We start from the raw sequence: 23,977 nt of genomic DNA on the forward strand, positions 1-23,977 counted from the left end.
CAGGGGTCTCCAAACTACGCCCCTCGGGCCGAAACCGGCCCACGAGGGCCGGCAATCCGGCTCGCATTAGCTGGCCTGACATCCCCGGTTTCCGGCCCGCCAAATATTTGAGGTGGTACCTATCCTGCCAACAATTAAGTTTCGAGGCCTATCTCGACCAATACACCGCGACATTGTCGGTGCTCTATCTTTACATAGCGGAAGGTCATGGTTAAATTTGTGGCTATACACAACAAACAGACAGACTATTCTCCGTGCGATAGTGAAAAAAAAAAGAACGATTTACAGACAGGTTTGGCGAAAACATTTTAAGTAAAAATATTCTTTGCATTTGATTCTACTCACGAGTCTGGTGCATGTCTTTGAAATGGAAGCCACTTCGGCGACTAGCCTTAGTAATCAATCAACATGGAAGATGATTCTTAAGCGAGGTTTCACTTTCTTTTGATTACGTTGTAAATTACACATAACAAGCAAATTGTATAAAATGTTTTTTAGCTGTTTCCACAACCTTAGATTTTTGCGATTTCATCTTTCCTTTAACCTTACATTACGGTGCTCATGAAGTGCTAAGGTGCTTTATTCCCACTAGGTAGATCTTGGCCCTTATGACTTCACGGAGGAGTCAATGTGGCTCGCGGACTAAAAAGTTTGCAGACCCCTGCTCTAGATCAGTGGGTCCCTGGTACCGTTCTGGGATGGACCGATTTTCTTCGGTTTCGAAACTGGGTGTAGCCGGCCACTGTGGCCGAGCGGTTCTAGGCGCTTCAGTTTGGAACCGAGCGACAGCTACGGTCGCAGGTTCGAATCCTGCCTCGGGCATGAATCTGTGGGATGTCATTAGGTTAGTTAGGTTTAAGTAGTTCTAATTTCTAGGGGACTGATGACCTCAGATGTTAAGTCCCATAGTGCTCAGAGCCATTTGAACCATTTTTTGAAACTGGGTGTTCGTATTTTCCTAATCATTCTACCTTGCCTTCAATGACGTGCAAGTCACCAAAGAGCATTATTAAACAGGAAAACACACTCGGCGGGTCTCTCGGCCACTAATTCCATACGATCATTTCATTTCGTATGCGCATGATACAAAAAGTGATGCGTTTTATACATAATCTACTCAATACACGTCAAGAAGTCAATACTCGTCACATGAAGAAATGTACAACTTCGATTCAAACGAACAATATGTTTATTGCTGTAGTCCAATAAATAATAGCTATAGTGACTCTAAAAACTACGTCAGTTTAGTGGTAGGAAGTCTTTCTAAAAGCATTTGTCTGGATTGTAGTCTTGTGTGGAAGTAAAACGTGGACGAAAAGTAATTCAGACAAGAAGAGAATAGAAGCTTATGAATATGATGCTACACAGGGATGCAAAAGATTGGGTACATACGAGGGTTGGAAATCTAATAGCGGCAACGCGTACATAATAGATACGTGTTTCAAAGTTTTACTGACCTTCAGAGTAGTCACCAGCATTAAGTATAACCATTTGCCAGCATTGTGTAAGTTTTAGGATACTCTAAGCAGTGCCAGTTGGAATATCGTCTCAATCATGTGACTGGATTTGTGATTTCCTGTCAGAGGGATCACAGTTCGTAGTAATTGACGAAAGTCTTCCAGTAAAACAGAAATCATTTCTGGCGTTCCCCAAGGTGGTGTTTTATCTAATAAACGATTTGGGAGACAATCTGAGCAGCCGTCTTTGGTTGTTTGCAGATGACACTGTCGTTTATCGATTAATAAAGTCATCAGAAGGTCAAAACAAACAGCAAAACGATTTACTTTGCTTATTTCCATTATGTCGTATGGTATTATATTTTGGGGTAATCTTCCCACTCTAAAAGAATTTTTTGGCTCAGGAACGGGCGGCTCGGGCAAAAAGGGTGTAAGTTCACTAACCTCTTGTCGACCCCTGTTCACGAGTCTGCATATTTTGACATTGGTCTCTCAATATATATATTCCTTACTGTCATTTCTTGTTAACAATACTAGCTTATTGCCAAGAATAAGCAGCTTTCACTCAGTTAATACCCGGCAGAAATCAAAGCTGCATTTGGATCGGACTCCCTTAACTATTGTGCAGGAAGGTGTGTAGTATACTGCTGCATCCATTTTGAATAAGCCACCACTGGAATCCAAAAATCTTAGAACTAATCCACAAGCTTTCAAATCGAAACTAAAGATTTTCCTCATGGGTCACTCCTATTCTGTCGAGGATTTCCTTGAAAACATAAGCTGATCCTTGTTGTATAGTTGATTGCATTTACTTAAACTTACGGCTTGACTTTTTTCGAGTCATAGACATTTTATTTTTATCTGTTATTACTTTTATGTTGTAATTTCATGTACTGACACGTTCCATGATCTTGGAGATTTGCTTCTCAATTTGTTGCTACAGAACTTGAGTGCTACGGAACTTGACGTGTAAATAAATAAATAAATAACATCCACAGGTCGTGTTTTACATCATTTGATTTGCCGATTTCGATCGTCAGATGTTTGCACTGGTGTCATCGCTTCGGAAATTTAAAGCACCGCTGTGCACCATCGTCAACACGAAGCTATCAAAGATGGTGTTAGTCTCTCCTTCTTACTTGTGACGCGTCGCTACTAGGGATCCTCGAGTCTGACGAGTGAAACCGGTCAAAATAAATGAAATAATACACGACCTATAGTTATTGTCTGTACATGAACGGATTATTTAAACATAATAACAATAAAAATAAACTCGTTATTGACAGTTGTGATAAATCAGTTGTCTCCAGCATCGAGATTTGTAAGGCATCCTACGAGAGATGAAATAGTGGCCCAACGCTGAAACCACCTCACTTCGAGTCAGTGTGTACAGAGATACTGGAATAGACGGTTGAGGTAGTGACCAAGGAAGATGAATTAATGGTTACTGGTGTTATACGAGAGAGGCGACCACGCATCGCTTACTGCTCACTGTTCCGAACAACCGACAGTGTATCAGTTTTGTAACCACTTACGTTTTAAGATGTCCAAAGTTTTAGCAGATACAGCACAGGCCTTAGAACGCGTTCTACTCTTTATCCTCCGTAGAATTCTTGCGAAGGAGATTCGATGTATTCGAACATGAACACCTGTCACAGTAAAAAATTTTACCGAGTGGTGTGTTAAAAGGGGGGGGGTGCTCTAATTGTTACTTTCGTCTCTTCATTAAGGTTTTTTTTTTCTTTACTTAGCGCTGGCTGGCCCACCGTCGTTTGTCCTTATAGTTTCACCCACCTACAAATGTCGTTGAGAATGGGAAAACTGACAGAAGTCGATCTTGGGGAAGATGAGTTTCAGTTACGGAGAAATGTAGGCAATACTCACCCTGCCAGTTATCTTACTAGATAGGTTCAAGAATGGGAAACGAACCAGTGTCGTAGCGTATCCCCCACGTTATTAAAACTGTACGATGAGTAAAAAATAAAGAAAATGGAAGAAAAATTTGCAAAATGTATTAAAATCCAAGGAGAAGAAATAAAAACAATGTCAATAAAAATCTTCTGGCTTTGAGGCCGCATTGTCATCTGTAAAATTCCGACGTTTCGGCGACTGTTGCAAGGCGCCTTCATCAGGGTGTATTGCTAACTGTTGTCTTATATTTAAGTGACTATATTAGGATTTCAAGCGCTCAAGTGCTCAAAAGTATCCAGACACCCCCCAAAAACATATGTTTTTCATATTAGTTGCATTGTGCTGCCAACTATTGCCAGGTACTCCATATCAACAACCTAAAAGTCATTAGACATCGTGAGAGAGCAGAATGGGGCGCTCCGCGGAACTCACAGACTTCGAAAGTGGTCAGGTGATTGGATGTCACTTGTGTCATACGTCTGTACGCGAGATTTCCACACTCTTAAACATTCCTAGGTCCACTGTTTCAGATGTGATAGTGAAGTGGAAACGTGAAGGGACACGTACAGCACAAAAGAATACAGGCCGACCTCGTCTGTTGACTGACATAGACCGCCGCCAGTTGAAGAGGGTCATAATGTGTAATCGGCAGACATCTATCCAGAACGTCACACAGGAATTCCAAACTGTATTAGGATCCACTGCAAACTATGACAGTTAGGCGACAGGTGAGAGAACTTGGATTTAATTATCGACCGGCTGCTCATACGCCACACATCACGCCGGTAATTGCCAAACGACGCCTCACTTGGTGTAAGGAGCGTAAACATTGGACGATTGAACAGCGGAAAAACGTTGTGTGGAGTGACGAATCACGGTAAACAATGTGGCGATCCGACGGCAGGACGTGGGTATGGCGAATGCCCAGTGAACGTTGTCTGCCAGCGTGTGTAGCGCCAACAGTAAAATGCAAAGGCGATGGTGTTATGATGTGGTCGTGTTTTTCATGAAGGGGGTTGCACCCCTTGTTGTTTTGCGTGGCACTATCGCAGCACAGGCCTACATTGATGTTTTAAGCACCCACTGTTGAAGAGCAATTCGGGGATGGCGACTGCGTCTTTCTACTGTTGTTAGCAATACACAGCAGTTAGCAATACACCCTGAGAAAGGCGACTTGCAGCAGTCGTCGAAACGTCGGAATTTTGCAGACGACAATCGGCCTCAAACCCAGAAGAATTTTATTGACTGTGACAACGGCCGCGGAAGCCTACGTTTACAAAAACTTTGAGGTTTGCGATGACATATTAATTCTGTCAGAGACAGCAAGGATTGAACGGAATAGACAGTGTCCTGAAAGGAGGATATAAGATGAACAGCAATAAAAGCAAAGCAGGCATAATGAAACGTCGTCGAATTAAGTCAGGTGGCGCTGAGTGAAGCTGATTAGGGAACGAGTCACTTCGAGTAGTAGATGCGTTTTCTTAGATGAGCAGCAGACACTCTCTTCTTTTACTCGTGGAGATGTAGAAGGAGAATTTGAAATGAGACGGAGATTCACCGACGAGAGTGGCGCCGTCTGGCCTATAATGGCGCCACTTGCCGGGGCAGAGGTGACGGCAGGTCGCGTGGGAAAGGCCGCAGCCCGTAACAGCAAGCGTCCCTGCGTCACGGACCACTGAGTTACGGGCACGTGGCAAGTACCAACAAAGCACAATGGACGACGGCGCTCACAATCGCGCTTTACGAATGACGAAGGTGGCATACACCTCACCAATTCGAAACAACTCGCAGGCTGATACTCGAGGCGGAATGGTGTTCTCTACACTCTCCAGTTCTTCATGCTGCTCTATACTGTGCAACCCTCTTCATCTTCAAATAACTATTGCAACCTACATCCATTTGAACCGGCACGCTGTACTCGGTCTCTTGGTCTCCAAGTTTTACCCCCATGCTTCTAAATGGTTCCAAAAAATGTTCAAATGTGTGTGAAATCTTATGGGACTTGACTGCTAAGGTTATCAGTCCCTAAGCTTACACACTACTTAACCTAAATTATCCTAATGACAAACACACACACCCATGCCCGTGGGAGGACTCAAACCTCCGCCGGGACCAGCCGCACAGTCCATGAGTGTAGCGCCTCAGACCGCTCGGCTAATTCCGCTTGGCTCTAAATGGTTCAAATGGCTGTGAGCACTATGGGACTTAACATCTGAGGTCATCTGTTCCCTAGAACTCAGAACTACTTAAACCTAACTAACCTAAGGAGATCACACACATCCATGCCCGAGGCTGGATTCGAACCTGCAGCCGTAGCGGTCGTGCGGTTCCAGACTGAAGCGCCTAGAACCGCTCGGCCACAACTGCAGGCTCCCATACTTCACTCCAATGACAAACTGACGACTCGTTGATGTCTCAGAATGTGACCTATCAACCAGTACCTTTCTTTTATAGTCCGATCCACGAACGATGGCGGCTTGTGCATGTCGAGTCAAGGACAGGCGTGACGCCCTCCATCCGTAAGGCTGGAATTCAAAATAGGGTTGGCCCACCGTTAGCCTTGATGACAGCTTCCACTCTCGCAGGCATACGTTCAGTCAGGTGCTGGAAGGTTTCTTGGGGAATGGCAGCCCATTCGTCACGGAGTCCTGCACTGAGGAGAGGTATCGATGTCGGTCGGTGAGGCCTGGCTCTAAGTCGGCTTTCCAAAACATCCCAAAGATTCAGGTCAGGAATCTGTGCAGGCCAGTTCATTACAGGGATGTTATTGTCGTGTAACCACTCCGCCACAGGTCGTGCATTATGTACACGTGCTCGATCGTGTATAAAGACGCAGTCGCCATCCCCGAATTGCTCTTCAACGGTGGGTGCTTAAAACATCAATGTAGGCCTGTGCTGCGATAGTGCCACGCAAAACAACAAGGGGTGCAACCCCCTTCATGAAAAACACGACCACATCATAACACCATCGCCTTTGCATTTTACTGTTGGCGCTACACACGCTGGCAGACGACTTTCACCGGGCATTCGCCATACCCACACCCTGCCGTCGGATCGCCACATTGTTTACCGTGATTCGTCACTCCACACAACGTTTTTCCGCTGTTCAATCCTCCAATGTTTACGCTCCTTACACCAAGCGAGGCGTCGTTTGGCAATTACCGGCGTGATGTGTGAAGTATGAGCAGCCGGTCGATCATTAAATCCAAGTTCTCTCACCTCTCACCTAACTGTCATAGTTTGCAGTGGATCCTGATACAGTTTGGAATTCCTGTGTGACGTTCTGGATAGATGTCTGCCTATTACACATTACGACTCTCTTCAACTGTCGGCGGTCTATGTCAGTCAACAGACGAGGTCGGCCTGTATTCTTTTGTGCCATACGTGTCCCTTCACGTTTCCACTTCACTGTCACATCTGAAACAGTGGACCTAGGGATGTGTAAGAGTGTGGAAATCTCGCGTACAGACGTATGACACAAGTTACACCCAATTACCTGACCACATTCGAAGTCTTTGAGTTCCGCGGAGCGCCCCATTCTTCTCTCTCACGATGTCTAATGACTTTTAGGTTGTTGATATGGAGTACCTGGCAACAGTTGGCAGCAAAATGCAACTAATATGAAAAACGTATGTTTTTAGGGGGGGGGGGGGGGGGTCTGGATACTTTTGAGCATTTGAGCGCTTGAAATCCTAATATAGTCACTTAGATATAAGAGAGACAGTTGACTGGTTGATTGCAGCAGTTTTTCATGTTACGTTCAACAACTGATTAATTTGCTATTCATCTCTGTACTCCATATATCAATTAATCCATTTGCAGTCCTTCACCGGTAGTGCGATTTCTGTGTCGTTGAATACGAACAACGTTGTTACACAGCAGTTTGACAAGAAATATTAATCTATAGTCTCTCGTATAATGCTACTAATCAAAATAATTTATTGTAATTCTAATGTTTGCATGTGATGTTTTAGCTCGAAAGCCTCCATCAGATCAGTATTATTGAGCCGTGCGTGACTCTTGTTCGAGCCATATCTCATTTGACATCTTTTTACTGTACTACCACCTCGGTATGTTAATTTCAATTACTGGTGCCATTGAGTTGCTACGTTGCCTGCCCGTGAGCGGCAGCAGCGGCGCTTATCGATAGAAGCACTGGCGTATTATCTTTGCTGACTGCTATTACTTCGCAGTTGTCGTGTGTTGGCAGGTAGGTCGGATCTGCTAGCTAGTCGGAACGTGCCTGTAGGGCAGTTTGGACCCGGCAGTCGTAGAGTTGGGACGCGGCGGAAGTCGGTCGGATTGGAATCAGTAGTGAGGCTTAGATAGCTATGACTCGCCCGACCGTAGCCGTCACATGTGACTTGAACAGGGGACGGTCTTGGTTGATTGTCGGTTGGTCGTCTTATCGGACGACGTGTATTTCCTCGCCGGTCGCTTATGGGTTGGTAGTGTGTGTCTCAATTCGTGGTTCGGCCGTGTCATTGCTCGTTCACTGCTTTTAGCATCGGTTGCATTCTTCATCCGAGTGTTTGTGAAATTGTGTGTAGCTTGCGAAATCGACTGCTCAGTTATTTTAGTGCTGTCTCCGTGCCGGTGTGCAAGGGGTCGGTTGGTTGGCGTGGACCAGCGAGGAAATCTCCATGGGGCGTAGTTTGGCCGGGCCGCTGGCAGTCTCTACGCAGTTTCGGAGTGTGTGGGGCTGTTCCCACTGCTACGAGGTCCGTGGCTCACCGATTCTGGACACGAAAGTTGAGTTTGGATTTAATTTATCAGCAAGTCCAGGCTGTTCACATTGTGCCATCTGATTCTCGTTGTCGGCTGTTGGGGTATTCCCACGAGAAACAACGTGTGTGGTGTTCGAGTTGGCGAACGTTTAGCCACCGTCCGCTGGAGTCTAACTGTATTTGGTTATTTGCAATTGAAGTGCACCAGCGGAATTTTCTGCCTTGTGGCCGTTAACGTTCCGGTTATCTGCCCTGGCGTTTGACGTAAATTCAGGCAGTGTTCTTTCCTCACCGGGTTGTCGCTTTCCACCATGGTGTGCAGTTTGACAGCTTAATGTATGCTTGGTTGTGGGCGTCCATGCCTTTTACGTTTTGCAGTTGTGTGCTGGTCGAGTGGAGCGCAAGTTACCTTGTCGATGGGTCCGTTGACTGTCTGTTGGTTGGGCTGTCGTAGGATCGAGAATGGTTGGGCCGAATGCCTCTCTCACCTAAGTGATCATTACTATTTCAAGTGCTGACTGACCCCCGAAATTTCTGAGCGCCGTTACATTTTATTATGTTCTGTTGTGTGTATTTGTATGGCTCATAGCCGATGGTTTTGAATTAAAGTTGAATTGTTTTTACTGATGTTTTAAGTCATGGGCCTTCAGCCACTTTAAAATTAAAATTCCTTTCTTGTCAAGTGTTAGATTGTTTGGGCCTTCAGCCTGATAAAAATATTGTTTGAAGATAAAGCCTTGGGCCTTCTGCCTATTAAAAATTATTTCATTTGTGTTTTGAGTCATGGGCCTTGAGCCGTTTTAAAATTTAAGTTCCTTGCTTGTCAAGTATTAGATTGTTTGGGGCCTTCAGCCTAATTTAAGATAAGGCTTTGTTGTTTAAATTTATTTTACTTTGAGTTTTAAATCACAGGCCTTCAGCAGTCTTTAAATTAACGTTGTTGCTTTTCAAGTGTTAGATTTTGGGCCATCAGCCAAGTGGAAGAACTTACTCAACGTGAGGCACTTCTGCTCTCTAAATATTCTCTTTCGCGTCTGAATTTTGAATTGATAGCTTTTAGCCGTGTTTTTTTTTTTTTTTTTTTTAGTTAAAGTTGTTGTGCCCTTAAGGCATAAGATAGTGTGGCGTATTCAGGCTATAACTAAGTTCAAGAATTTGCACTGTAATGTTTGGTCAAATAAATAAAGTTATATTTGTTCGAGTGTAACGGACAGCCGCTCATTTTGGCCCCTTTCCACAATTCCAGCTACCTGTCCTGTCCTGCGGGTGTAGCAGGGCGTTTAGCTATAGTAATCACAAACTACTCCGTCTTGGTCTTTCTACTTACTGTTCGAAGTCAGCGGAAACTATTTTGACTTGTAGCAAAGCATAGTGACGGACGTAGATCAAGGAATGTCTTGGTAGAAGTTACTTTTGTGCAATCATTTTTTTTTGTCTTTTTTGGATGATTAGTCACTTGGTTCAATGCCGCCCGCCACGAATCCCTCTATTGTGTCACTCTTTTCACTTCAGAGTAACACTTCCAACCGATATACTCAATTATTTGTTTCCCACATTCCATTGTCCATCTTGCCATACAATCTTTACCCTCTGGAGTAGCGTCAAGCACCGCGGAAATTATTTCATGGTTTCTCAACACATGTCCTATCATATTGTGCCTTTTTCTTGCCAGTATTTACCACATGTTCCCTCCTTATCGATTCTACGAACTTCTTCCTCTCTTTACCGATTCTTCGGATAACCGCCTCATTCCTTACCTTATCAGTCCACCTAATTTTCAACATTCTTCTGCAGCGCCACATCTCAAATGCTTCGATTCTCTTACAATCCGGTTTTCTAACAATCCATCAATCACATTCGAGTGCTCCAAACGTACATTCACAGAAATTTCTTCCTCGAATAAAGGCCGATGTTTCATGCTGGTAGACTCCATTAAACCTGGTAATACGCATGAATGTATTCGGACGTTCTGTATGTAACACTTTGTAGACAAATTATATTATGTAAATACGAATAACGAAAGGGCAGCAAAGAGCATCTACACTGTTCTCATGCTCCCTCAAAATGTTTAGGTATTTTTTCAATCAGTGTTCCCGCTGGTTTGATGCGGCTCTCCGCAACTTCCTCATCTCACAAGGGAAAGTCCCCATGGCAACCCCCCTCAGACTTAGTGGAAGGATGGTGCAGTGGGTGGCCTGTCAAAAACGGAACACAGGTCAAACCTGATCAAGGTGTGCTGAAATACATCTACACCTACATGGATACTCTGAAAATCACATTTAAGTGCCTGGCTGAGAGTTCATCGGATCACCTTCACAATTCTCTATTATTCCAATCTCGTATAGCGTGTGGAAAGAACGAAAACCTATATCTTCCTATACGAACTCTGATTTCCCTTATTGTATCACGGTGATCGTTTCTCCCTATGTAGGTCGGAGTCAACAAAATATTTTCGCATTCGGAGGAAAAAGTTGGCGATTGAAATTTCGTGAGAAGATTCCTCCGCAACGAAAACCGCCTTTGTTTTAATTATATCCATCGCAAATCCTGTATCATTTCAGTGACAATTTCCCCCCCGCCGTTATAATACAAAACGCGCTGCCCTTTTTTGAACTTTCTCGATGTACTCGATAAGGTAAGGATCCCACACCGCGCAGCAGTATTCTAAAAGAGGACGGACAAGCATAATGTAGGCAGTCTCCTTAATAGATCTATTACATTTTCTAAGTGTCCTGCCAATGAAACACAGTCTTTGGTTAGCCTTCCCGACAACATTTTCTAGGTGTTCCTTCGGATTTAAATTGTTTGTAATTGTAATTTCTAGATATTTACTTGAAATTACGGCCTTTAGATTTGACTGATTTATCGTGTAACCGAAGTTTAACGGACTCCTTTTAGCACTCATGTGGATGACCTCATACTTTTCGTTATTTAGGGTCAACTGCCAATTTTGGCACCATACAGATATCTTTTCTAAATCGTTTTGCAATATGTTATGATCTGCTGATGACTTTATTAGTCAATAAACGACAGCGTCATCTGCAAACAACTTGAGACGGTTGCTCAGATTGTCTCCCAAATCGTTTATATATATAAGCAAAAAGCCTATGACACTACCTTGGGGAACGCCAGAAATCACCTCTGTTTTACTCGATGACTTTCCGTCAATTCTACGAACTGTGACCTCTCCGACAGAAAATCGTGAATCCAGTCACGTAACTGAAGCGATATTCCATATGCACGCAATTTCACTACAAGCCGCTTGTGTGGAACAATATCAAAGGCATTCTGAAAATTCAGAAATATGGAATTCATTTGAAATCACTTGTCAATAGCACTCAACACTTCGTGCGATGCCGCTCGGAATGACCGCGCGGTTTGAGCCGCAATGTCACGGACTGCGCGGCCCCTCTCGCCGGAGGTTCAAGTCCTCCCTCGGAGATGGGTGTATGTATGTTATTCTTAGCGTAAGTTAGTTTAAGAAGTGTGTAAGTCTAGGGACCGATGACCTCAGCAGTTTGGTCCCTTAGAAATTAACACACATTTGAACTTCATGCGAGTAAGGAGCTAGTTGTGTTTCACAAGAACGACTTTTTCTATATCCGTGTTGACTGTGTGGCAGTAGCCCGCTTTCTTCGAGGTAATTCACAATGTTCTAACACAATATATGTTCCAAAATCCTGCTGCATATCGACGTTATTGATATGGGCCTGTAATTTAGTGGATTACTCCTACTACCTTTCTTGAATATTGGTATGACCTGTGCAACTTTACAGTCCTTAGGTACGGATCTTACGTTGAGTGAAGGGTTGTCTATGATTGTTAAGTATGGAGCTATTGTATCAGCATACTCTGGAAAGAACCTAATTGGTATACAGTCTGGACCAGAAGACTTGCTTTGATTAAGGGTTAAGTTATCACTACTCCGGGGATATCTACTTCTACGTTATGCTGGCAGCTGTTCTTGGTTCGAATTCTGGAATATTCTTCGTCTTCTTTTGTTAAGTCATCTCGGAAAACTGTGTTTAGTGACCCTGCTTTGGCAGCACTGTCTTTGATACTATTTCCATTGCTATCGCGCAGAGAAGGCATTGCTTGTATATTGCCGCAAGCACACTAAACATGCGAGCATAATGTCTTTGGGTTTTCTCTCAGGTTTCAGGAAAAAGTTCCGTTGTGGAAAGCATTATAAGGATCTACCATCTAAGTCCGCGTTAAATTTTGAGCTTCTGTAAAAGATCGCCAATCTTGTAGGTTTTGCGTCTGTTTAAATTTGGCATGTTTTTCCCGCTGTTTCTGCAACAGTGTTCTGTTCCATTTTGTGTACCAAGGAGGATTAGCTCCGTTGTTTGTTAATTTTTTCCGTATAAATCTCTCAATTGCTGCCGATACTATTTATTTGAATTCAAGCCACATCTGGTCTACATTTATATTCTTAATTTGTAACGAGTGGAGATTGTCTCTGAGGAAGACGTCAAGTGAATTTTTATCTGATTTTTTGAATTGATATATTTTTCGTTTATTTTTCGAGGATTTTGGGGTTACAGTATTCAACTCGCTTCAACAACCCTGTGTTCACTAATCCTTGTATCTATATTGCTGTTTGTTATTAACTCAGGATTATCTGTCGCTAAGAGGTCAAGTGTGTTTTCACGTGGTCTCATGAACTAATTGCTCGAAATAATTTTCAGAGAAGTTGTTTAGCGCAATTTCGGATGATGCTTTATGCGTACCTCCAGAATTAAACATGTATTTTCACCTACATATCGAGGGTAAATTAAAGTCACCACCAACTGTAATCGTATGATTCGGTTACGTGTTTGAAATCAAACTCAAGTTTTCTTTGAACATTTCAGCAAATGTATCATGTGAATTGGGAGGTCGGTAAGAGGTTCCATTTATTATTATATTCCGGTTGCCAACAATGACCTCTGCCCATACTAACTCTCAGGAACAATCTACTTCAGTTTCACGACAAGATGAACTACTGCTAACAGCAAAAAACACGCACCGCCAACCGCGTTTAGCCTAGCCTTTCGGAACACCGTTAGGTTCTTCCGAAAAATTTCAGCGAAAATAGAAACTGTGAATTGTCCAAGCTCAAGTTCTGCAACTACGAGGCAGTTGCAAGAAGCGTGGCGTCGTGGTTGTGTGGTCATGGTGATGGACTGCGGAGCAAGAGATCCGTGTTCAAATCTCCTTGGTCCCCCACGCTTTCTTTTCAAAAATTATGAACTGTCCGTCACGCCATTGACATATCTGCTGGCTGTATTCAAATTTGTGTGTGAGTTGTGGTGTGAAGTCCGTTCGCAACAGCGAGGTGTAAGGGAGGGTTCTGCAGAGGTACGTACATCCTATTTGTTTTACACAAGAACCAGACATTATGACTCTTGCGTTCCTTTTGGAAGTTATGACTCCTGAATTCCTTTGTTGTAGTTCACACCCGTTTATTTGTTGTTTTAATTTCTGTGAGAGGTGTAAGCGGCATCTCGCCATTACATATTCTTGCTACGGTAAAATTTTTACCCCTTGACATTTTCTGTTACCAATATACAGGGTGGTCCATTGATTGTCACCGGGCCAAATATCTCACTAAATTAGCGTCAAAGAAAAACCTACAAAGAACGAAATTTGTCTAGCTTGAAGGGCGAAACCCGATGGCGCCGTGGATGGTCCGCTAGATGGCGCTGCCATAGGTCAAACGGATATCTGCTGCGTTTTTTTAAATAGGAACCCCCATTTTCTATTACATATTCGTCTAGTACGTAAAGAAAATGAATGTTTTAGTTGGACCACTTTTTTCGCTTTGTGACAGATGGCGCTGTAATAGTCACAAACGCATAAGTACGTGGTATCACGTAACATTCCGCCAGTGCGGACGGTTTTTGATTCGTGATACATTGCCCGTGTTAAAATGGACCGTTTACCATTTGCGGAAAAGGTCGATATCGTGTTGATGTATGGCTATTGTGATCAAAATGCCCAACGGGCGTGTGCTATGTATGCTGCTCGGTATCCTGGACGAAATCATCCAAGTGTCCGGACCGTTCGCCGGATAGTAACGTTATTTAAGGAAACAGGAAGTGTTCAGCCACATGTGAAACGTCACCCACGACCTGCAACAAATTATGATGCCCAAGTAGGTGTTTTAGCTGCTGTCGCGGCTAATCCGCACATCAGTAGCAGACAAACTGCACGAGAATCGGCAATCTAAAACACATGGGTGTTGAGAATGCTACATCAACATTGATTGCACCCGTACCATGTTTCTATGCACCAGGAATTGCATGGCTACGACTTTGAACGTCGTGTACAGTTCTGCCACTGGGCACAAGGGAAATTACGGGACGATGACAGATTTTTTGGACGCGTTCTATTTAGCGACGAAGCGTCATTCACCAACAGCGATAACGTAAACCGGCATAATATGCACTATTGGGCAACGGAAAATCCACGATGGCTGCTACAAGTGGAACATCAGCGACCTTGGTGGGTTATTGTATGGTGCGGCATTATGGGAGGTAGGATTATTGGCCCCCATTTTATCGATGGCAATCTAAATGGTGGACTGTATACTGATTTCCTACGTAATGTTCTACCGATATTGCTGCAAGATGTTTGCACTGCTTGACAGAATGGCGATATACTTCCAACATGATGGATGTCCGGCACATAGCTCGCGTGCGGTTGAAGAGGTATTGAATAGCATACACTCCTGGAAATGGAAAAAAGAACACATTGACACCGGTGTGTCAGACCCACCATACTTGCTCCGGACACTGCGAGAGGGCTGTACAAGCAATGATCACACGCACAGCACAGCGGACACACCAGGAACCGCGGTGTTGGCCGTCGAATGGCGCTAGCTGCGCAGCATTTGTGCACCGCCGCCGTCAGTGTCAGCCAGTTTGCCGTGGCATACGGAGCTCCATCGCAGTCTTTAACACTGGTAGCATGCCGCGACAGCGTGGACGTGAACCGTATGTGCAGTTGACGGACTTTGAGCGAGGGCGTATAGTGGGCATGCGGGAGGCCGGGCGGACGTACCGCCGAATTGCTCAACACGTGGGGCGTGAGGTCTCCACAGTACATCGATGTTGTCGCCAGTGGTCGGCGGAAGGTGCACGTGCCTGTCGACCTGGGACCGGACCGCAGCGACGCACGGATGCACGCCAACACCGTAGGATCCTACGCAGTGCCGTAGGGGACCGCACCGCCACTTCCCAGCAAATTAGGGACACTGTTGCTCCTGGAGTATCGGCGAGGACCATTCGCAACCGTCTCCATGAAGCTGGGCTACGGTCCCGCACACCGTTAGGCCGTCTTCCGCTCACGCCCCAACATCGTGCAGCCCGCCTCCAGTGGTGTCGCGACAGGCGTGAATGGAGGGACGAATGGAGACGTGTCGTCTTCAGCGATGAGAGTCGCTTCTGCCTTGGTGCCAATGATGGTCGTATGCGTGTTTGGCGTCGTGCAGGTGAGCGCCACAATCAGGACTGCATACGACCGAGGCACACAGGGCCAACACCCGGAATCATGGTGTGGGGAGCGATCTCCTACACTGGCCGTACACCTCTGGTGATCGTCGAGGGGACACTGAATAGTGCACAGTACATCCAAACCGTCATCGAACCCATCGTTCTACCATTCCTAGACCGGCAAGGGAACTTGCTGTTCCAACAGGACAATGCACGTCCGCATGTATCCCGTGCCACCCAACGTGCTGTAGAAGGTGTAAGTCAACTACCCTGGCCAGCAAGATCTCCGGATCTGTCCCCCATTGAGCATGTTTGGGACTGGATGAAGCGTCGTCTCACGCGGTCTGCACGTCCAGCACGAACGCTGGTCCAACTGAGGCGCCAGGTGGAAATGGCACGGCAAGCCATTCCGCAGGACTACATCCAGCATCTCTACGATCGTCTCCATGGGAGAATAGCAGCCTGCATTGCTGCGAAAGGTGGATATACACTGTACAAGTGCCGACATTGTGCATGCTCTGTTGCCTGTGTCTATGTGCCTGTGGTTCTGTCAGTGTGATCATGTGATGTATCTGACCCCAGGAATGTGTCAATAAGGTTTCCCCTTCCTGGGACAATGAATTCACGGTGTTCTTATTTCAATTTCCAGGAGTGTATTTTATGATAAGTGGATTGGTCGTTCACCGGATCTGACGTCCCCGGATTTCTTTCTGTGGAGAAAGCTGTAGGGTATTTACTATCGTGATCCACCGACAGCGCCTGACAACATGCATCAGCGCATTGTCAGTGCATGTACGGACATTACGGAAGGCGAACTACTCGCTGTTGAGAGGAATATCATTACACGTATTGCCAAATGCACTGAGGTTGACGGACATCATTTTGAGCATTTATTGCATAATGTTGTATTTACTGGTAATCACGCTGTAACAGCATGCGTTCTCAGAAATGATCACAAAGTTACATGTATCACACTGAAACAACCGAAATAAAATGTTCAAACGTACCTAAGTTCTGTATTTTAATTTAAAAAAACCTACCTGTTACCAACTGCTCGTCTAAAATTGTGAGCCATATCTTTGTAACTATTACAGCGCCATCTATCACAAAGCGAAAAACGTGGTCCAACTAAAACAATCACATTTCTTTACGTTCTACACGAATATGTAATAAAAATGGGGGTTCCTATTTTTAAAAAAACGCCGTTTGTCCTACGGCAGAGCCATCTAGCGGGCCAACCATAGCGCCATCTGGTTTCCCCCTTCAAGCTAGACAAGTTTCGTTCATTGTAGTGTTTTCGTTTGACGCTAATTTCGTGAGATATTTGGCCCAGTCACGATTAATGGACCACCCTGTATAGTATGAACATTGCCAAGGCTGCAGAAGGAGAAAAGACATGTCAATGACTTTACGCAATGTTCACAGTTTTGTGAAACAAAAATGCTCCACGAGTTAGGTTTGAAATGGATCTCCTACTTTTCAGTCCAATCCTGCGACCACACAACAACGACGCCGTGCCTCTTGCAACTCCCTCGATGTTGTAGATCTTGAGCTTGGACCGTTCACTGTTACTATTTTGCTTTTTTTGCCACAGCGCAGTACACCTTCTTCCTCTTTTCATGCTTGATCTGTGTTCAGTTTTTGATGAGCTATCTACTGCGCCATCTTACCACTAAATGTGATGGGGATGGGATGGGGAGTTTTCCTTGTCAGAGTAACAATTGTTCCCAACGTCCGTAACTTTTTGTTGGCTGTATTCCAACCGCTATCTTCCCCTACAGTTTTTGCCCTCTCCAACACCCTTTAGTGCAATGGAAGTTGTTCCCTCGTATCTTAATACATGTCCCACAATACTGTACCTTCTTACGGCCAATGTTTCCCACAGGTTTCTGTCTTCTCCCATTCCTTTCTAATCAGTCTTCCTAATTTTCAACACTCTTCTAGCAACACGTCTCAAACGTTTGTATTCTCTTATTTTCCTATTTCTCCCACAGTGTTTCACGACCATACAATGGTGAGCTCGAACCGAAATTTTTCAGAAATTTCTTCCTGAAATTAACACCGATGCTAGGTACTTACAGACACCTCTAGTTCGACCAGGAGTGCCCCGTTTGTCTGGGCTAGTCTATTTTATGTACTCCTTGCTTCAGCAGTCGTGTACTGTTTTGGTTCTAAGGTATCAGAAATCCCTCACTTCATATATTTCGTGGTCCTCAGGTTTGGTGTTAAGTTTATAGCTAATGTAATTTTTGCTACACATCATTGTTACGTCTTTTTCTATTTAATCTCGATACGTATTCTTTACCCGTTACAGTTCATGCCACTCAACATATCCTGCAATTGTCCGTGAATATCACTGAGGATAGCAATGTCATCAGTGAATCTTGCCATTGATATCCTTTCACCTTGAATTTTAATCTCATTCCTGAACATTTCTCAAATTTTCGTCACTGCTGTTTCGATGTACAGATTGAACACTGGGGGCGACAGACTACCTCCCTGTCATAAACCGTTTCTAATCGGAGCAGTTCGCTCTTCGTCTCTCATTTTTATTTTTCTCTCCTGGTGACTGTACACACTGTACATGACGCGTCTGTCCTGTAGCTTACACGTATTTTCCTGAGAATTTGGAACCGTGCTACAATGTCGAACGCATTTTATACGTCAACAGTTCGTATGGACATGCCGCGATTTTTCTTAATCCTTACTTCGATTATCAAGCGTGAAGCTATAAATGTCTCAGAAATGCCTGGGCTAGCAGGACAGAGTGGAGTAGATTGTGGAAAGGGGCACTCAACATACAAACTTTATTTATCAACACACAATTTTACAACAAGGATGCAAAACACTGAAAACTTTAATCGGCCTCCTTTGATTAGCTTCAGATCGGCTGAAGGCCACAGTCAAAATCCAAGACACAAGGCCTAAGCAAGAAATTGAAATACAAGGTTCTTCTGGAGGTTTCTCCTAAAAATATTTTCTAAATTTTCAATCTAAACTGGCTGAAGGCCTTAGCAATTTAATTTAAATGGAACCTGACTGGAGGCCGGATATTAAGAAATAAGAAGCGTTTCAGTCAAAAGGCAGAAGGTCTTATCTTAAAACATTTCATGCAAAATTCGGCTCAAGGCCCCATACAAAAGCGTAACAATCTTATGCCTTAAGGGCAAGACAAGAACATTAATTTAAGAGATATTAAAACTCGACTGAAGCCCGCACATCAGCAAATAATTTAAGGAATTAAGCACTAGTAAGAAGAGATTCAATATTAAAAGGCAGAAGGCCGTATCTTAAAACATTTCATATAAAATTTGGCTGAAGGCCCCTATAAAGAATAACAATCTCATGCCTTAAGGGCAAGACAAGAACATTAATTCCATAGATATTGATACTCGGCTGAAGGCCACACATCAACCAAATAACTAAAACCCATACGGGGAAATTTACTACGTAACACACAAGGAACGGCGCTCAGAAGTTTCCTAGGGTCGACCTGGGATTGTAACACTAACGCCTGTTTAGGTGAGACAGGCAGCCTGTGCAGCGACTTCTTAATCTGAAGGCAACCCAACCGACAGACAGCCGACCGACCAATCAACAAGATCATTTCCGCTCCACGCAGCCAGCAAAACGACCACAAGATTTCAATACAATGACACACAAAATATTGGCGCCCACTACGACCAACAACAGCTCAGCTGTCGAACAACACTCCACGCTGGACAGCGACAACACGACGGAAGAAAATACACTGCCGAAAGTTACGTCAACGACCAGGGCAGGTAAGCGGAATGTCAGCGGCCACAAGGCAGAAGATACCGCTGGTCAACTTCAATAATAGGGAATAAATTAAGATAAACTCTCCAGGAAAATGGCTGGAATCTTAGCCGCATTGTTGCTTGTAGGAATGTCCAAAAGCGACAGTCAGGATAAAACAAAGCAATGTAAACAGTTGAGGCTTGATAGTATGTATTGCGAATACATAGAAAGAAGGATCCTTTATTGTATGATTATATGATAGCGGAACAAACACTGGTAGCAGTTACTTCTGTATAATATCTGGGAGTATGCATGCGTAACGATTTGAAGTGGAATGACCATATAAAATTGTTGGTGAGGCGGGTGTCAGGTTGAGATTCATTGGGAGAGTCCTTAGAAAATGTAGTCCATCAACAAAGGAGGTGGCTTACAAAACACTCGTTCGACCTATACTTGAGTATTGCTCGTCAGTCTGGGATCCGTACCAGATCGGGTTGACGGAGGAGATAGAGAAGATCCAAAGAAGAGCGGCGCGTTTCGTCACAGGGTTATTTGGTAACCGTGATAGCGTTACGGAGATATTTAGCAAACTCAAGTGGCCGACTCTGCAAGAGAGGCGCTCTGCATCGCGGTTTAGCTTGTTCGCCAGGTTTCGAAAGGGTGCGTTGCTGGATGAGGTATCGAATATATTGCTCCCGCCTACTTATACCTCCAGAGGAGACGACGAATGTAAAATTAGATAGATTCGAGCGCGCACGGAACCTTTCCGGCAGTCGTTCTTCCCGCGAACCATACGCGACTGGACCAGGAAATGGGGGTAATGACAGTGGCATGTAAAGTGCTTTCCGCCACACACCGTTGGGTGGCTTGCGGAGTATAAATGTAGATGTAGATGTAGATGTAGATGTAGATGTAGACTCAACTTTCATGTCCAAGATCGGTGGGCGACGAAATTCGTAGTACCTGCAAGTAGCACCTCACACTCCAACCGCACGTGCACACCACCAGCGGCCCCAGTCAGAGTACGCGCGACGGAGATTTACTCGCTGCTCCACGCTAACCGACTGGCTCTCCCAGGCCCGTCGGACAGTTCAAGTGTGTCGCCAGCGGTCTGCGAGCACTGGCAATCAGCACCTCACCAGCGCTCCGTCCCCGACTTCACTGCTGCTGCGTCCCGACTGCACTGCTGGTCCGTCTCCAACTGACTGCCCCACACACGACGACCCGGAAATGCCATCGGTCGCTCCAGAGATGGTACGACAGTGCACTTATCGATACGCCCTGCTGCTGCCGCTCACGGGCAAGTAAGGCAGGAAGTAAATGGAATAATAAAACGAGGCGGCAGTACAGTAACAGATGATGACAAACAATAAATGGCGTGAACACGAGCCGTACGCTGCTCAGTCTCTCCTAGTGTTCCACTTCTCGTAAAGCCAAACTCGTCATGTAACAGATTCTCAGTCTTTGTTTACATCCTGACTCCCATCGCCACTGATATTAAAGAGCCCTGTGTGAAACCAGTATCCTCGGACACCAGATATGTTTGCTTGCTCGCACGTTTATAAGCTCTCGCGGGATGCGTTGTGTTTCAGGATGATGCATCAGACATCCCTGTCTCTGCTGCTGGCTACCAGCGCCGCTCTGATCCTGGCGGCGTCGGCAGGTGTGGTGAAGAAGGTCGCCATCCCAGGCTACATCGACTGCGTCAGCTCCAACGACTGCGGAACGACAGAGTGCTGCGTCCTCGGTAAATATAGTCGCAGAATATCGCCGCATTATGTGTTTCCCAACCTTCTCCTAAGGTCCACACTCTGGAGTCACAATGTTAAGGTCACCTGGTAGCGTACGAACCAACAGAGGATAGGCCATTGAACCTGATAAGGTATGTTTGGTGTCCATAATTGTATAGAAGCGAATCGCTGACTAGAAAAAAACTAGAATCATTTGTGGCGCAACAAAAAATTTAAGTTAACGGATAAGATAAGAGATGAGGAGGAAAGAAATACAGGAGAAAACTTGCTAGGTAAAGGAATAATCAAGTATTCAAGTATTCGACAAGGGCCTTTTCGAAAGTTCTGATATATTCAAGCACTGAAATAACAGTCGCACCACAACAAGTGAATGAGTTCGTAGCCTTTCCATCGTCGATGTCCAGTTGCAACGGTACTGGGATCGCGTAACATTAGATAGACGAGTCATGCATTGCTCTTGTACTTACTGAAGCATCGATCTATCATATCTACATCTACATCTACATCCATACTCCGCAAGCCACCTGACGGTGTGTGGCGGAGGGTACCTTCAGTACCTCTATCGGTTCTCCCTTCTATTCCAGTCTCGTATTGATCGTGGAAAGAAAGATTGTGTGTATGCCTCTGTGTGGGCTCTAATCTCTCTGATTTTATCCTCATGGTCTCTTCGCCAGATATACATAGGAGGGTGCAATATACTGCTTGACTCCTCGGTGAAGATGTGTTCTCGAAACTTCAACAAAAGCCCGTACCGAGCTTCTGAGCGTCCCTTGCAGAGTCTTCTACTGGAGTTTATCTATCATCTCCGTAACACTTTCGCGATTACTAAATGATCTTGTAACGAAGTGCGCTGCTCTCCGTTGGATCTTCTCTATTTCTTCTATTAACTCTATCTGGTATGGATCTCACACCGGTGAGCAGTATTCAAGCAGTGAGCGAACAAGTGACTGTAACCTACTTCCTTTGTTTTCGGATTGCATTTCCTTAGGATTCTTCCAATGATTCTCAGTCTGGCATCTACTTATCTACTTTCCCGGCGATTAATTATATATGATCATTCCATTTTAAATAAAAAAATGTTCAAATGTGTGTGAAATCTTATGAGGCTTAAATGCTAAGGTCATCAGTCCCTAAGCCAACACACTACTTAGCCTAAATTATCCTAAGGACAAACACACACACCCATGCCCGAGGCAGGACTCGAACCTCCGCCGGGACCAGCCGCACAGTCCATGACTGCAGCGCCTTAGACCGCTAGGCTAACTCCCAGATAATTTATGGAATTAACTGCTTCCAATTGCTGACCTGCTATGTTGTAGCTAAATGATAAAGGATCTTTCTTTCTGTGCATTCGCAGCACATTACACTTGTCTACATTGAAATTCAGTTGCCATTCCCTGCACATGCGTCAATTCGTTGCGGATCTTCGTGCATTTCAGTACAATTTTCCATTGTCACAACCTCTCGATATACTACAGCATCATCCGCAAAAAGCCTCAGTGAACTTCCAATGTCATCCACAAGGTCATTTATTTATATTGTGTATAGCAACGCCCCTACGACACTCCCCTGGGGCACACCTGAAATTACTCTTACTTCGGAAGACTTCTCTCCATTGAGAATGACATGTTGCGTTCTTTTATCTAGGAACTCTTCAATCCAATCACACAATTGGTCTGATAGTCCATATGCTCTTACTTTGTTCATTAAACGACTGTGGGGAACTGTATCAAACGCCTTGCGGAAGTCAAGATACACGGTATCTACCAGGGAACCCGTGTCTATGGGCCCTCTGAGTCTTGTGGACGAATAGCGCGAGCTGGGTTTCACACGATCGTATTTTTCGAAACCCATGGTCATTCCTACAGAGTAGACCACGAGGTGCATTAATTTAGTAAAGACAAATACGTGAAATTTTTAACAATCGAAGTTAATGAATGGATTAATAAAATAAAGGAGACATTAAAGGTATGATCACTTACGAAGCCTAGAACAACAGAACTAATATTCACTATCAGTTGATTGAAACCAGACATAAAGTCACTTCGCATGGTGACCTCACACAGACCGTTATTTCAACACAGTACAGAAACAAGAAATCAAAGTATTGACTCAGCAGAACAAGCAATGCATTCACAGACAGTAAAGAAATGTAAAGCAAAGGCCCTGGGATGCACACCAAATCACTTAAACTGAATTAAATGCTTAAGTTCAGACTTTATTCAATAATAAATTCATCTTACCAAAAGTTCACTGATAGCTGTACTAACGCAAGGGATTAAAAAATATTTCTGAGTCCCGAGCTGGTACACACCAAAATATTCGTAAGTCCTGAAAACGTACACATCGAAATAATTCGAAGTCCCAACCAACAGTTAAGCTCAGGCAACTTATCTGTAGCGCAAACCTTACCAAACAACCTTGTAAGCCACGATATGAACATCAAAAGACCCCGCAACCTGCTCTGACAGCGTATTTAAAAACTTGGCCATGTAGCCCTCTACGAGAGGTCATGGAGCAACTTATAACTGGGCCACCATTCCTACGATTATAAGTATTACAAGTTTCATGAATTCACAACGTACATTATATGTAGATTTACGAGGGTTGGAACTAAAAATAGTGGCAACTGTTTATTCACTACCGATACAAAAGAGTTACATGTTTGCACCTGTTACTGTCCTTCAGAGTAGTCACCTGCGTTGTGCAGAACCCGTTGCCAGCGGTGTGGAAGGCGTAGTATACTGTTAGCAGAGCCTGTTCTGTTGATGGTGTGAATGGAACGGTCTACTGCTGTCGAATCTCTGGAACATCTCTGAAGCGAATGCCACGAAGTGGTTCCCTCATCTTTGGCACTGTCGTCCAAAATGAGGGTGGGTTGCGCAGAAAGTGTC

At 44.5% G+C, this 23,977-nt stretch overlaps 1 protein-coding gene across 2 annotated transcripts in view; it reads left to right on the forward strand.

Moving 5' to 3' along the window:
* LOC126278520 (astakine-like) overlaps nt 1-23,977 on the forward strand; it is a 113,574-nt gene that overhangs the window by 72,214 nt on the left and 17,383 nt on the right. For both annotated transcript variants that reach the window (XM_049978687.1, XM_049978685.1), the window contains one exon: nt 20,925-21,079. In XM_049978687.1, the coding sequence (XP_049834644.1) occupies nt 20,926-21,079 (154 nt within the window). In that variant the 5' untranslated portion in view covers nt 20,925. The remainder of the gene's footprint in view (nt 1-20,924; nt 21,080-23,977) is intronic.

Source organism: Schistocerca gregaria, chromosome 6 (genome assembly GCF_023897955.1).
Source record: "Schistocerca gregaria isolate iqSchGreg1 chromosome 6, iqSchGreg1.2, whole genome shotgun sequence".
Classification (NCBI taxonomy): Eukaryota; Metazoa; Arthropoda; class Insecta; order Orthoptera; family Acrididae; genus Schistocerca; species Schistocerca gregaria.